This window comes from Microcaecilia unicolor, chromosome 1, assembly GCF_901765095.1.
Source record: "Microcaecilia unicolor chromosome 1, aMicUni1.1, whole genome shotgun sequence".
Classification (NCBI taxonomy): Eukaryota; Metazoa; Chordata; class Amphibia; order Gymnophiona; family Siphonopidae; genus Microcaecilia; species Microcaecilia unicolor.
In genome coordinates this window covers 628,652,232-628,666,678 of record NC_044031.1, presented here as the reverse complement: position 1 = coordinate 628,666,678, position 14,447 = coordinate 628,652,232, and the positions used below count along the sequence as shown (strand labels likewise).

General features: G+C 47.3%; 1 protein-coding gene across 3 annotated transcripts in view; it reads left to right on the top strand.

Annotated features, from left to right (window-relative positions):
- The window catches only part of MROH1 (maestro heat like repeat family member 1), a 491,156-nt gene that overhangs the window by 139,531 nt on the left and 337,178 nt on the right, over positions 1-14,447 (top strand). For all 3 annotated transcript variants that reach the window (XM_030220764.1, XM_030220756.1, XM_030220773.1), the window contains exon 8: positions 1,829-1,969. In XM_030220764.1, coding sequence (XP_030076624.1) covers positions 1,829-1,969 — 141 coding nt within the window. The remainder of the gene's footprint in view (positions 1-1,828; positions 1,970-14,447) is intronic.

Here is a 14,447-nt window from a genome sequence, read left to right as displayed (position 1 = left end):
GATGTCCTTCTCACAGAAACATCCAGGCATGGATGTCCTTCTCACAAACATTCACATTTTGGACATCCTCTACTGCCATAGCGAAAGACGTCTTCAACTGCCGTCGCAGGGACAGCGGCATATCAAAGGACATCCTCAACTGCCGTTGCAGGGACGGAGGCATAGAAATATCCAGTGTACCTGAATGTAACTCACCTTGAGCTGCTACTGAAAAAGGTGTGAGCAAAATGTAAATAAATAAATAGCAAAGGACGTCCTCAACTGCCATCACAGGGACAAAGGCATAGCGAAGGGCATCCTTCACCCATACTCTATAAAAAAAAAAAAAAAGACAAAAGTTTTTAAAGTTGTTTTTTTTCGGGGTGGGAGGTGGTTAGTGACCACTGCATGCCTTTTTCCATTCAGTTAGTGCATCAATTAGTCCACTGCAGTGCCCCGGTTGGTGTCCTGGCATGTCAAGGGGACCAGTGCACTACGAATGCTGGCTCCTCCCACGACCAAATGACTTGGATTTGGTCGTTTTTGAGATGGGCGTCCTCGGTTTCCATTCTCGCCGAAAACTGGGGATGACCATCTCTAAGGTCGACCTAAATGTTGAGATTTAGGCATCCACGACCGTATTATTGAAACGAAAGATGGACGCCCATCTTGTTTCGATAATACGGGTTTCCCCGCCCCTTCACCGGGACGTCCTTCGAGTTGGGTGCCCTTAGAGATGGTCGTCCCCGTTTGATTATGCCCCTCCACATGCCCCCCCATGGTGTCTGGAGGGGCGAGGAACATGGAGCGACTGGTAGCCTGGGGGACAGGAGTCTAACAGGACTGATGTGTCTCCTGGGTGAAGTGAAAAAAAGATGCAGAGCGTGATGGGAGATAATATCCGCTGCCAGTGGGGCCTTGTGGTGGAGTGAGCGTACATTAAGAATGCAATGTTAGCATAATACTAATGAAACATCTAATAAGCATGCATTACAATATTCAAATAACATAGATATGATGCTAATGATTTTCTACAGTACATGATTAAAACCCTGCTTTTTTAGGCAGGTCTTTCATGGTTAAGCATTGTGGGGAGACCCACTTTATTGTCCATGTCAAAATATTATCTAAAAAATTGTTTAAATAATATTAATAATTTGCCAGGTCATTATGTCTGGCACAGTGAGGGAGCTGAGATGGGCAACTGAAGTTTAAGCAGATTTTATGAAATTCAAATGTTCCCTGTCCATGCCTTCTGATCTTCTCAGGGGCAATTTCTCCAAATGAGTTAGCTTTGTGCATACCATGACAGGAATGAACCTCATTCCTATGCCTTCTCAGCTGTAAGATGACCTTTGTGTAGGTTGTTCTATTTCCACTCTGGATCATACTTATGACTTTTACTTAATATAAGCTTGGCCGAATACTGCCACAAAGAGCTTTTTATTTTTTTCTGGAGTCTGCAGTTAATATAGATGAGATATTTGCATGTTGAATCCAAGAATTGGGTTAATTTTCATGATTAGTTGCCCTAGAAACTGACCTGTTTGAAGCCCTCGAGGACCAGAATTGACGATGTCTGCCATGACAGAACATTGCATTTTATGAGCTATCATGGCACATGGACTTCTCACAAGGGACTGAGACAAGGCTTGCCAGATACATATCACTTAAGAACTAAAGCTGGACAAGATATAAAAAGTTCATGCTCTGTCCAGCCTCAGGGAACTGAAGATCTTTCTGTGAATGAGGGTAGAATAGAAATTATTCTTCTTTTTTGTTTGCTATTTGTTCTTTCTCTCCCATGACCCTCTTGTTCTTCTTTTTGTCCTCCCTTCAACTCCTTTAGATAAGGCTAGCAGTCATAGGAGCACTTGGACAAATGTCTTACTTTTTACCCAATGAGAAACTGGAGGAGCAGCTCCCGCGCCTCATCCCGATGATGCTGTCATTCTACAAGAAACACACCGAGAGCTTCTACATCAGCAAGGTACGGGGAGCTGGCTTTCTGGAAATGCATGCAGGAGATTCATGGCCCTTCCTCTTGTTTGGATCCTTAGGTCAAAGTGCTGTACTTTAAAAAAACTTTTGCTTTCAATTAAGGCAATTTGGGAAAATCTGTTATTTCATCATCATCTTTAAAGTTTCTGGAAAAAATCTTTTCATGTGAGATTAATGGATTCTTGGGATGAGATTTCATAATCTGATAGGTTGAGTCAGTAGGACAGTACTCAGGCAGATTGTTGGGATGCAGTCTTTCATGAAAATATAAGATGTCTGCTCTGTGTATCTTTCATAGCTGCCCACAGAACTGTTACAGGTCTGCGGGTGAGATTTATGATTTTTCTTCTAAGATCCTTTATATCCTTTATAACACATGTTATACCAATTATGTGCAGGCTTTTCTCTGTGCCCCTCCCTCCTTTAGAGACTTTTCTAAACCAAAGTCTGCACATACTTCCATTTTGAAAATTATCTCAGGGATTTTATGCATTTATATCTACACCTTTGCCTAAAATACTGTTTTACCCACTAAAATGCTCTAGAATCAGTCAGGAGGTGTATGAGGCACAGCAGATTGAACCTCAGCTGACATGAAGCACTTCCAGAGAGTCAGAAGGTGTGAGAGGCGCAGTACATTGAACCTCAACTGACATGTAGCACTTCCAGTGAGTCAGGAGGTGTGAGAGGCGCAGCAGATTGAACCTCAACTGACATGTAGCACTTCCAGTGAGTCAGGAGGTGTGTGAGGCGCAGCAGAGGGAACCTCACTGAGATGTAGCACTTCCTGTGATTCAGGAGATGTGTGAAACTGAGCAGGTTGAACCTCAGTAGCCTAGTGATTAGTGCAGTGAACTTTGATCCTGGGGAACTGAGTTCAATTCCCACTGCAGCTCCTTGTGACTCTGGGCAAGTCACTTAACCCTCCATTGCCCCTGGTACAAAATGAGTACCTGAATATATGTAAACTGCTTTGAATGCAGTTGCAAAAACCTCACATATCAAGTCCCATTTCCCTTCCCTTCCCTCAGCTGACATATTACACTTCCAGTGAGTCAGGAGGTGTGAGAGGCGCAGCAAATTGAACCTCAACTGACATGTAGCACTTCGATAGAGTCTGGAGGCATGAGAAGTGCAACAGATTGAACCTCAACTGACATGTAGCACTTCCATAGAGTCAGGAGGTGTGTGAGGTGTAGCAGAGGGAACCTCATTGAGATGTAGCACTTCCTGTGATTCAGGAGGTGTGTGAAACTGAGCAGATTGAACCCCCCCCAACTGATATACATCACTTCCTTTGAGACAGGAAGTGTGGAAAACTGAGCTGAGTTAACTTCTACCTACAAGCTGCACTCTCCTGAGTCAGGAAGTGCAGGGGCGTAGCTACGGGTGGGCCTGGGTAGGCCCAGGCCCACCCAATCTCGGTTCAGGCCCACCCACTTTGTCCTAATTATCCAATCAGGAGGATCTTCTAGGTGCTAGATAGGTTGCAGTCGCTTGTCAGTTCTGCCGCTGCGCAGCTACATAAATGTAGGCAGCCGGCACTGGCAGCAAAAACAGCAGCTCTCCTACCTGTGACTTGCTTAATTTTTAAATCCAGGTCAGAATGGCAGGGAACAGGCTGTTTCAGCCAATCCCGGGGCCTTTCTTCAACCCTCCGGGGTGGGACAAGCTGAAGGAAGGCCCCTGGGATTGGCTGAAGTAGCCTGTTCCCTGCCGACGTATACCAGCAGCAGTGCTTAAAAAAAAAACCTGATTGCGGTGTGTGCTCGCTTGCACTCCTTTTCAACTTGTTGTTGGTAGTGCCAGTGGCGGTCTCTGTGCCCCCCTGATCGCAGCTTTTTCACGTGGCCTGATCCTCTTGGCTGTGCTGCAGCGCAGAGACAGACGCCAGATGGAAGGTGTCTCTGGTGGGGGGTCCCCTCCCGATCTGCTCTTATTGTCAGAGAGAGCAGATCATCAGGAGAGAGGGACCTGCAGTGCCACCAGAGAGGACGGAGCCAGAGGAGCCACAGAAAGTGTGAGTCTGGGATGGGGGATGGGGATGGAGGGTGGAGGGAGCCGGAGCAGATCGGATTGGATAAGCGCTGCTGAAACCACATTGTGCTTAATTGTTGGACAGCATTTTTATTTAATTTTATTTTTATTTTAAGACATACCAGCCAGCTGCTGCAGCATACGGATGTACTAGAGAAAGTATAACTTTTTATAGGTAGAGTAGTAATTTGTTATAAATCGTAATTAGTGTGTCATTTGGAGGTAGGGGCTGGTTACAGGGACACCCTAGCATGTGTTATATATGTGCAGAGATTTTTTTTTCTCCTGGTAAAAGGTCCACTAAAACAGACATCATATTATGAGAATCAGGTGCTCAACATTCAGAGTTTCTATCTATCTATTTACTTATTTTTGAGATTTTATCCCACATTAAACATGAATTAGATTGGAACCTGGGAGCATTTAAAATCTTTCTTTTTTTTCTGGAGAGAGTAATGCATTGCCCCCTCCCAGGCTCTCTCCCTGGGTTTAGCCAGCCTTGCAATTTGGGGGGGGGGCGCAGAGGTAGACTGGGGCCTCTGCGCCCCCCCCAACAAAAAAAATTGCAGGCTATACCTGGGGAGAGAGCCGTTGTTAAAATTTTACCAGCACACCACAGCCTTGGTACCACCTCTTAGGTGTGCAAAAGTTGTATAAAAGCCCAGCCCTAATTATGTGCGCTATACTGGTGGCGACAGAAGTGTGAAGGGGTCATGTGCTGGTGGATTCAGCAGGAAGGCATGGGCAACAGAGTAATTAGGGAGGATTTTGAATGAGTTTATACTGATCAACCCCACATTCAACGAAGGAAAGAAATACTAGGTAGGATCGCCTTGCAAAATGAGTATGGGCTGTTGATATTCTCAGGTCTCAGGTCGCCTGCCTTGCATTCCCCCCCCCCCCCCCCCCACCGTGCTCCTCAGTGAAGGGCCCACCTTCACCCAGAAATCCACCAACAATAAATTTTAATAAAGGCGAGTTTCTGGGTGGGGGTGGGCTCTACAGTGAAAAGGACATTAAAAAAACCAAAATGTTTTATATTTAATGCTGGTGTGCTTCAGGGTGGGGGAGGGTGAGAATGGGAAGGGCAGGGGATGGGTAGAAGTAGGGCAGGGCTGAGGCTATAGGGAGGGGTGGGGGTAGGATAGGGCTGATGCCTAGCTACGGGAAGGATGGTGAGGAAGGGAAAGGCTGATGCTGGGCTATGTGGATGGATGGGGAGAGTAGGGGAGGGCTGATGCTGGGCCACTGGGATGGATGGGAGGGGGGTAGGGAAAGGAAGGACTACAGGACAAAGTTAAATTTTTGGTCCTTTATTTTTTAATTGATAAGGTTGGTCTGTGTTCTACCTGTGACCGAGCAGGTGAGATATTCTGCTGGCATGCGGTTTGTGTGAGGATCTATGAGTCTGACTTGTCTGGCTATTCCAATGGGATGTGTATTGCTGTTGTGCATATTCACTGCTGCCTTTTTAAAGGTACTGTTACTGGTATTACTATTCAGAATTGGTGTTAAGGTTTGCAGCATAGGCTCTAAGAAGCTTCTTTGCAGGATATAGTGTTCTTCACAAAGTACCTGGCAGTGAAGGGATTTTGTGTTGCTATTATTGAGGTGCTATCAGAATTTGAATACATTTTTCCTATGGAAAGCTGTTAGAGGAAACATTCTAGCTATGTTCTGTATGTATCCCAAAAAAGGCTACTCATAACCTATATACATAGTGCCCACCCATGTTAGCTCTGGGCCCACCCAAAATGTCAGGTCTGGCTACGCCACTGAGTGAGTGAGATTGATGCCTGAAGGAATGCCAGGCCGATATACAGCACTTCTCCTGATTCAGGAATTGTGAGATGGAGCAGACTGAAGAAATCCTGAAAACCCTGAAAATGTGCTGAATAAAGAGAGACAAAAAATTCACTTAGGGTGAGTTTCTGGACTGATCTGGTAGGACTAAAGGAAAGAAAATTAACACATAACACATAATTTCTCCTTCCTTGTCATCCATACCAGACCAGTCTAGTCCAGACCATTGGGATGTATGAAAGCAGGGACTAGAAAAACAAGACTCACCTCAGATAAATAATCATTCTGAAAGAGAATTAACAGGAACTAAAAACATTGGAACTGAAGTGGACTGCTAGACATCTTAAATGAGGAGGAAAACTCTCCATGCCCCAATGAGCAAGGGACAGACTAGACAAGAAAGAGAAAATCCCAGATAAAACATACTGTAGCTTACGAGTGCTTAATAACAGCAATGATCAGCTGATGAGGCACTGATATCTCACAAAGAACCACAGTGACAGTTAATTATAAATACCCCCAGAGGGAGAGCAGCAAGCCACTGGGCTTGAAGCTGAAGGCATATTAAGCAGCTAAGCAATGTCGCAATGCCATACAGTAGGAGACAGCTGCTGTGCATAAAGAAGAACCCAGACCTATAAGATCTCAGGTGTCCAAGGGAAAAGCAACCATTGCTGCAGAAAAACAGTACCACCATGGTATGGCTGTACCTAATTATAAAAGTCCAAAGAAAGCAAAAGCTGAGCTTAATATGCTCAACTAGGCCCTTGCTCAAGAATGCAAAGCACTGAGTAATCAGGAACATAATCACTGGAAAATTTATCCTTAGTTCTGACTCATTGCCAGGGGAAGGAAAACAACAGAATGCTGATCTGTAACAGCTAAACAGAAATCTCAGCTAAAATCTGATGAGCCTGACCAACAGTGCTGAACAAGCATGCTACACAGTGGAACAGAGAAGCTGAGGCTCACAGATGGCTAGAATGGAAGAAAAGAGAAACAGGTCAGGACGGCCGGACCCAACAGTAGGATAGCGTCTTTGTAAAGCTCTGGTGACCCACAGAAGTGAGTTTTACCACTGGAGAGTCCAGTAAAAGCAACAATCTTTATTAAAATAGCACCCAAAACTCAGGATGTTTCTCCGTGGTGAAAAATAGACATGGCCTCAGCAGATAGCAGCACAACACAAAAGAGGCTCCTTGGATCTGCACCAAGAAGTAGTAAAAACAAAATGTCATTGGAATACTTTTGTGTGTCATTTATATATTTTGATATTTGACAACATTTCCTTATTTCTGATCTGAAGAAGAAGGGTTCTGTTCAAAAGCTAATCAAAAAATGTATTAAGTTAGTCCAACAAAAATGGTATCATCTTATTTTCTTTTCTGTGTTTTGTTTTATTTCTATTTATTACATTTAGAGGGGAAATCACAATTACAACATCTGATATCTGTAACTTTTGCCAAACTTCAATTTGAAGAAAGAGATTTCTCATGCCAGATTAGATTATTGTAATATTTTATACTTGGATATATTAAAGAATTTGTCTCGATCCCAGATCTTGTAGATTACTACAGCTAGATTAATTCTTTCAGAATCTCTGCTCTGCTTCATTCCTTACACTGGTTACCAGTAAAACCCATATTGAATTTAAAACACTATGGGCCCGATGTTCAGCGTTTTGCTGACCGCCACTGGCATTATACCTGGAAATTCAATGCTGGGCCATGTCCAGGCTTTGGCATTAAATTTCCAGATTTGCGAGCTGGCTAAAGCTTATCTGGTTAATTGCAATATTCAGCTATGGGGCATCGTATAAAGATAGCATTTACTTTTATACGGTCTGAATACTAGCACTTAACCAGCCAAGTGATGACTCGGCCCTGGAACATCCCCAAAATATCCAGTTTTCAGTTAGGCGTTAGCTGGACATTTTCAGCAGCACTAACTGGTTAAGTGCCACTGAAAATGTCTGATTAGCCCTGAACAGCTGATTTAACTGGCTAGGAGCGATTTCTGGCCAGTTAAATCACTTTTAATATTAACCTGTATGCGTTTTAATATTTTGTACGTATTAGGTCAGGGGTGTCCAACTTTGGCCCTCTCCAGGTCGGGTTTTCAGGATTTCCCCAATGAATATGCATTAATATACAAATCTCAAACAGTTATATTCAATGTTCTTTATTCTTAATACAAAATGTACCATATATATTTCCTCCAATTGTCAAATATCCTACATACGTACTCATTCACCCTACATTCATACAACTTCACACATTGAGGACACTAACTAAAACAAATACTAACTATCCTCATAAGCCCATTGATTCTAACATATCACTTATAATTCCCAATCCTTGCACTAACTCTCAAGTCAGATTCTACAGCAAGTTGATAAGTTCATCCATAAGAGTCTTTGTAGTTCCAAATAATCACTCCACGTATTATTTCTTGTAATGCAGGTTATTAACGCCTCCAAAAAGTTCTCTTGCTTAAAGGCTTCTTGGTAGAATAGCATAAACAGTTCAACAGGTTCTCAAACTTGGTGTGTAATCAATCTATCAACATTGCTAGAACACCCCAGACTATGCATGAGATCTATTTGCATACAATGGAGGCAGTGCATGCAAATAGATCTCATGCAAATTATTGTGGGTAGACCGGCCTTACTGCTGATGTGCTCCTTGTACTCTCCCGACACAAGTTCGAACCACAGCTGTTTAATAGTAAGCCACCTGTTCTATTGTACTTCTCAATCCAAAGAAGATCCAAAGAAGCTTAGCGGAGATTAGGAAGCAACATCAGTAATTGGGAAACAAAGCCAGTACTGGGTACATTTCTACGGTTTGTGCTTTGATCGTGGCTGGACAGATTCAGCTTCAGTTTCAGAAGTTGGAGAATAGGGTCAGTGCTGGCAGACTTCTGCGGTCTGTGCCTTGATCATGGCTGAATAGATTTGGATGGCCTGGAGTGGAGCTTTTCAGGGGCTTTGACGTTAACTTCAGAAATTTTAGAACAAGGATGGTGCTGGGCAGACTTCTATGGTCTATGCCCTGAAAATGGCAAGGACAAATCAAGACCAGGTATTAAGTACAAATCCTTCTACGCATCCAATTTTTCCTTTTCAGGTAGCCAGCTTTGGAATGCGTTACCAAGACCCATCCGTACTATCAACGGCATTTGCCCTTCAGAAAAGCACTGAAGACCCATCTCTTCAAGATAGCCTACCCTAACGATTCAACCTAACCAAAGCCTGCCCACATGATTCTTATTGATGATTGTTATACATTGACCATGTTTCCCATTATCCTTATTGCTACCCCATATCCATTCTTCTCCATCCTTCTACGCCTACCTCCCAACGCTCATTTCCTTCTGCACCCAATTCCTCCTATGTTCAATTTACTTATCCGTTAATTAATATTGCGTTTACTACATAGTGCTTACTCTTTTTAAGACTTTCTAATTCTTTATACTGTTACTATGTAAACCGCATTGAGCCTGCCATATGTGGGAAAGCGCGGGGTACAAATGTAATAAATAATAATAATATGAAGTATCACATATCATGTGTAATGAGTATCTTGTTGGGCAGACTAGATGGATCGTACAGGTCTTTATCTGCCGTCATCTACTGTGTTACTATGCTACGTAAAATACAGTTTTAGCTTCATCAGAATAGGTAACTCGGCAGTACTCCTTTTATACGTTACAATTCAAACACAGTCTTAGCTTCCTCAGACTGGGTAAGTTAGCAGTACTTTTTCCAATAGCTTTTTTCTAGTAGCACACTTTTTTCTAATAGCTTTACTCCCCAGTGCCTTTCTCCTGCACCTCCCAGCCTTCAGGCTCCAGAATAAGGGCTTTTCTCTCAAATGCCATTCTGGTGATTCACACTGTTTTCCGCCTGGTTCCAATGCCTCTTCGGCTTCTCCAGAAGCACTACTTCGGCCCTTTGCACTGGCCTCTGCCTTCCGGGTATTCCTGCTGGTGTTGGAACCCTTCCACTGACCGTGTCCCAGAGCTGAGGCCAAACAGTCACATTTCACTTTCAATGCGATTTATGTGGTGCTTTAGTCTTGAGACAAACCATCTAGTACCTTAGAGCTTGCCCCATCTGTGTCCAAATATCAGCTATGAAAGATGAAATCATCAAACTCAAAAAGGAGTTGGCTGCAATGAAGGAAGCATCCAGGACTCCCAATTCCCAGTCAACTTACTACCAGCACTGCCACAGAGAATAAAGCAGAAAAGGAATAGATGGGTCACAGTAGGCTCAAGTATACTACGACCTGTGACACAGAGGAATTCACCCTCCCAACCTTTATCTTTGTATAATTCCTTTGCTGTATTGGAGCATTATGTTGCTCAGAAAAGAAGTACTGAGGAGTAGCCAGAGGTAAGTAATGTAACTCAATCCAATAGACACCCCCAAAACAGTGATGGATTGGCCCAAAGCAGAAAACTCTTACTTCCATATCATCATGCTGATCAATCCATAGACTGGTGGGTTGTGTCCATCTACCAGCAGGTGGAGATAGAGAGCAAAGCTTTTGCCTCCCTATATGTGGTCATGTGCTGCCGGAAACTCCTCAGTATGTTCTCTATCTCAGCAGGTGGTGGTCACACACAGCAGCAGCTCTGGCTAGGTCTCCAAGCCTAATTTTTAGGTTTTGTTGAGTACCTGGGGTTGAGGGCTCTTCTTGAGCAAGTGCAAACCTGGTGGTGCCAGGTCCCTCCTTTTCTCCCCCCTCCCGCTGGCTCCATTAAAAAAAAAAAAACAACAAATTTTGGACGTCCTTAAGGGCGTTTATTTCAACGTTTATTGCAGCTACTCACTGGGACACCAGTTCGTTACAGCTCGGAGCGAGAAGCAGGTAATTTTTACCTTTTTGTAGCGGGCAGGGGGTTCCCCGATCGGTCTCCACGTGGCCTATGGCGTCGGAGGGCGAGGGCGCAAAGAATCGCTCCCTGGACCGCGTGTGCGCTTCTAGCGGGGATGCGGGGGTCTTAAAGTCTGATTCGCCCTTGTTGGGTGTCAGTTTGGAGGCCGGTCAGTGTCCCGGTTCTTCCTCGGGTGCGGCAGTTTTTCCCGCCATAAATGCCCATCCCCCGCTGCTCGCCTCCGCCATCTTGGCCGGCCACTCTGCTCGGACGGCTTCTTCTTGGACCGCCCTTGAGGTGGGAGACGTTAATTCTATGGCCGCCCTTGATTTGGGCGACGGCAAAAAAGCGGCCAAAGTTAAGTGCCGTTCTTCCCGCGCGGCTTCTTCGCGAAGTGTCGCGCCGGATGCCATTTTGGATGCGCAGCATGTTTCTCCCCCGCTCTTGCGAGCGCCGGTTGAGGGTGCGTCTAGGGCTGTGGCCCAGGCTGCTGAAGTGCACAGTCTGGGGGTTTTCTCCCCCGAGTTCATTTTGCTGCTACATCAGGCCTTCCTTATGCAAAACGCTGCCCCGGCTCCCTTGTCCGATAAAGGGGTTGAGGCCCCCGGAAGTAAACGCCCTCAGGTGGATTTCCAGGCCTTAGAGGACTCTGTCTCCTCTGATGTAGATGAGGGCAGCGTATCTGGGTTCTCCCAACGGTCCTTTGGGGATTCCTTGGAGGAGACGGATTCCCGCTCGGATGGAGTGGATGACCCCTCTGCAGCGCGGATTTTTCGCTCAGAGGACTTGCCCAACCTGTTAGTGCAGGCCATGAGCATTTTGAAGATTTCCTCTCCGGAGGACGTCTCTCCCTCAGCCCCTGTTGGCTCCGCCATTATGCTGGGGACGAAGCGCCCGCCTAGAACCTTCCACGTGCATGATGCCATGCACACCTTGATTTCAGCTCAATGGGATGTCCCTGAAGCGAGCCTCAAAGTGGCTAGGGCTATGTCCCGCCTCTATCCTCTGCCTGAAAGTGAACGGGAGGCCTTTCTTTGGCCTACCGTGGATTCTTTAATCACTGCGGTGACTAAGAAAACGGCGTTGCCAGTGGAAGTTGGCACAGCCCTAAAGGACGCCCAAGACAGAAGATTGGAGGCGGCCTTAAGGTCGTCCTTCGAGGTGGCTGCTTTAAGTTTGCAGGCCTCAGTTTGCGGCTCCTATGTGGCCAGGGCGTGCCTGACGATTGTGCAGCGGGCTTCCCCCTCGGATCCTTCCTTGAGGGCTGATTGGCCAGCCCTGGAATCGGGCTTGGCTTATTTGGCAGACTTGCTGTATGATGTCTTGAGAGCCTCGGCTAAAGGTATGGCTCAGACAGTCTCTGCGCGGCGGTGGCTTTGGCTGAAGCATTGGTCTGCTGACCACGCCTCTAAGTCCCGCCTGGCTAAGTTGCCTTTTAAAGGCAAGCTGCTCTTTGGGGTCGAGCTGGACAAAATCGTGACCGATCTTGGCACGTCTAAGGGCAAGAGGTTACCAGAGGTCAGGGCTCGGGCCAGTGCTCGCCCCGGTAACTCCAGAGGACGGTTTCAGGAAGCCCGTTGGTACCGCCCGGGCAAGTCGGGCTCCTCTGCCCCCTCTTCCTTCAAAAGGAACTTCTCCCCCAAGCAGCATTCCTTTTGCAGAGACCGCCGTCCCGGAGGTGCGCCCTCCGGTCCTCCCCCAGGGTCTCGTACCCAATGACGGGGCCCTGGTCCATGGCCCAGTGCAGATTGGAGGACGCCTGTCCTCGTTTCTGGGCGAGTGGACCAGGGTAACTTCAGACGCTTGGGTGCTGGAAGTCATCAGAGACGGCTACAAGCTAGAGTTCTGCCGACCCTTAAGAGAGACGGGTTTGTACTCTCTCCCTGCAAGTCTCCGGTCAAAGCTGTGGCAGTGCAGCAGACTTTGGACAATCTGATCCGCCTGGGTGCGGTCGTTCCGGTGCCAGAAAATCAGCTTGGCAAGGGACGTTACTCCATTTACTTTGTGGTACCAAAGAAAGGAGGTTCTGTACGGCCTATCCTCGACCTCAAAGGGGTCAATCGGGCCTTGAAAGTTCGAACACTTTTGCATGGAGACTCTCCACTCTGTTATAGTGGCAGTGAAGGCAGGGGAGTTCCTGGCATCCTTGGACATCAAGGAAGCGTAGTTGCATATTCCCATCTGGCCTCCTCATCAACGCTTTCTGCGTTTTGCAGTCCTGGGCCGACACTTCCAGTTCAGAGCCCTCCCGTTCGGGTTGGCTACTGCTCCGCGGACCTTCTCCAAAGTAATGGTGGTCATCGCAGCCTTCCTACGAAAGGAAGGAGTACAAGTCCATCCTTATCTGGACGACTGGTTGATCCGAGCCCCCTCTTATGCAGAGTGCAGCAAAGCTGTGGACCGGGTGATTGCTCTTTTGAGCTCCCTGGGGTGGATCATCAACTGGGAGAAAAGCCAGCTGCGCCCGACTCAGTCCCTGGAGTATCTGGGAGTTCGATTCGACACCCAAGTGGGCAGAGTGTTCCTGCCAGACAATCGGATTGTCAAGCTTCAGGCTCAGGTGGACCAGTTCCTAGTAGCCTCTCCTCTTCGGGCTTGGGACTATGTGCAGCTGTTGGGCTCTATGACGGCCATGATGGAAGTAGTGCCCTGGGCCAGGGCTCATATGAGACCACTACAACACTCTCTGCTGCAGCGCTGGACTCCAGTGTCAGAGGATTATGCTGTGCGCCTTCCCTTGGACCCAGCAGTGCGCAAGGCGCTGAGCTGGTGGCTGAAGACAGACAAGTTGTCTGCAGGAATGCCTCTTGTGACCCCGGAGTGGATTGTCGTCACGACGGACGACTCTTTGACGGGCTGGGGAGCCCACTGCTTGGGAAGGACAGCGCAGGGGCTCTGGTCTCCTGCAGAGGCAAAGTGGTCTATCAACCTCCTGGAACTCAGAGCCATTCGGTTGGCGCTTTTGGAGTTCCTCCCGGTACTGGCGTTGAAGCCAGTACGGGTCCTGTCGGACAATGCCACGGCTGTGGCCTATGTCAACCGCCAGGGAGGTACCAAGAGTGCCCCTCTAGCCAAGGAGGCCATGAATCTATGCCAGTGGGCGGAAGCGAACCTGGAACAGCTGTCAGCGGCCCACATTGCCGGAGTCATGAATGTCAAGGCGGACTTTCTCAGTCGCCATACCTTGGATCCCGGAGAGTGGCAGTTATCGGCTCAGGCGTTCTTGGACATCACGAAGCGCTGGGGCCAGCCGAGCCTAGATCTGATGGCGTCATCGGCCAATTGCCAAGTGCCGCGCTTTTTCAGCAGAGGACGGGACCCTCGATCTCTGGGAGTAGATGCTCTTCTCCAACAGTGGCCAACACAGGAGCTTCTCTATGTGTTCCCGCCCTGGCCCATGTTGGGCAGGGTGCTAGACTGGGTGGCAAAGCATCCGGGCCGGATAATCCTGGTGGGTCCGGACTGGCCCAGACGTCCCTGGTATGCGGACTTGATCAGGCTCTCAGTGGACGACCCTCTGCGACTGCCAGTGGAGCAGGGCCTGTTGCATCAGGGTCCCGTGGTGATGGAGGATCCCTCCCCCTTTGGTCTTATGGCCTGGCTATTGAGCGGCAGCGTCTGAGGAAGAAGGGCTTCTCAGACAAGGTCATCGCCACTATGCTGAGAGCGAGGAAGCGCTCTACTTCAACTGCTTACGCCAGGGTTTGGCGTACCTTTGCAGCGTGGTGTGAAGCAGGCTCACT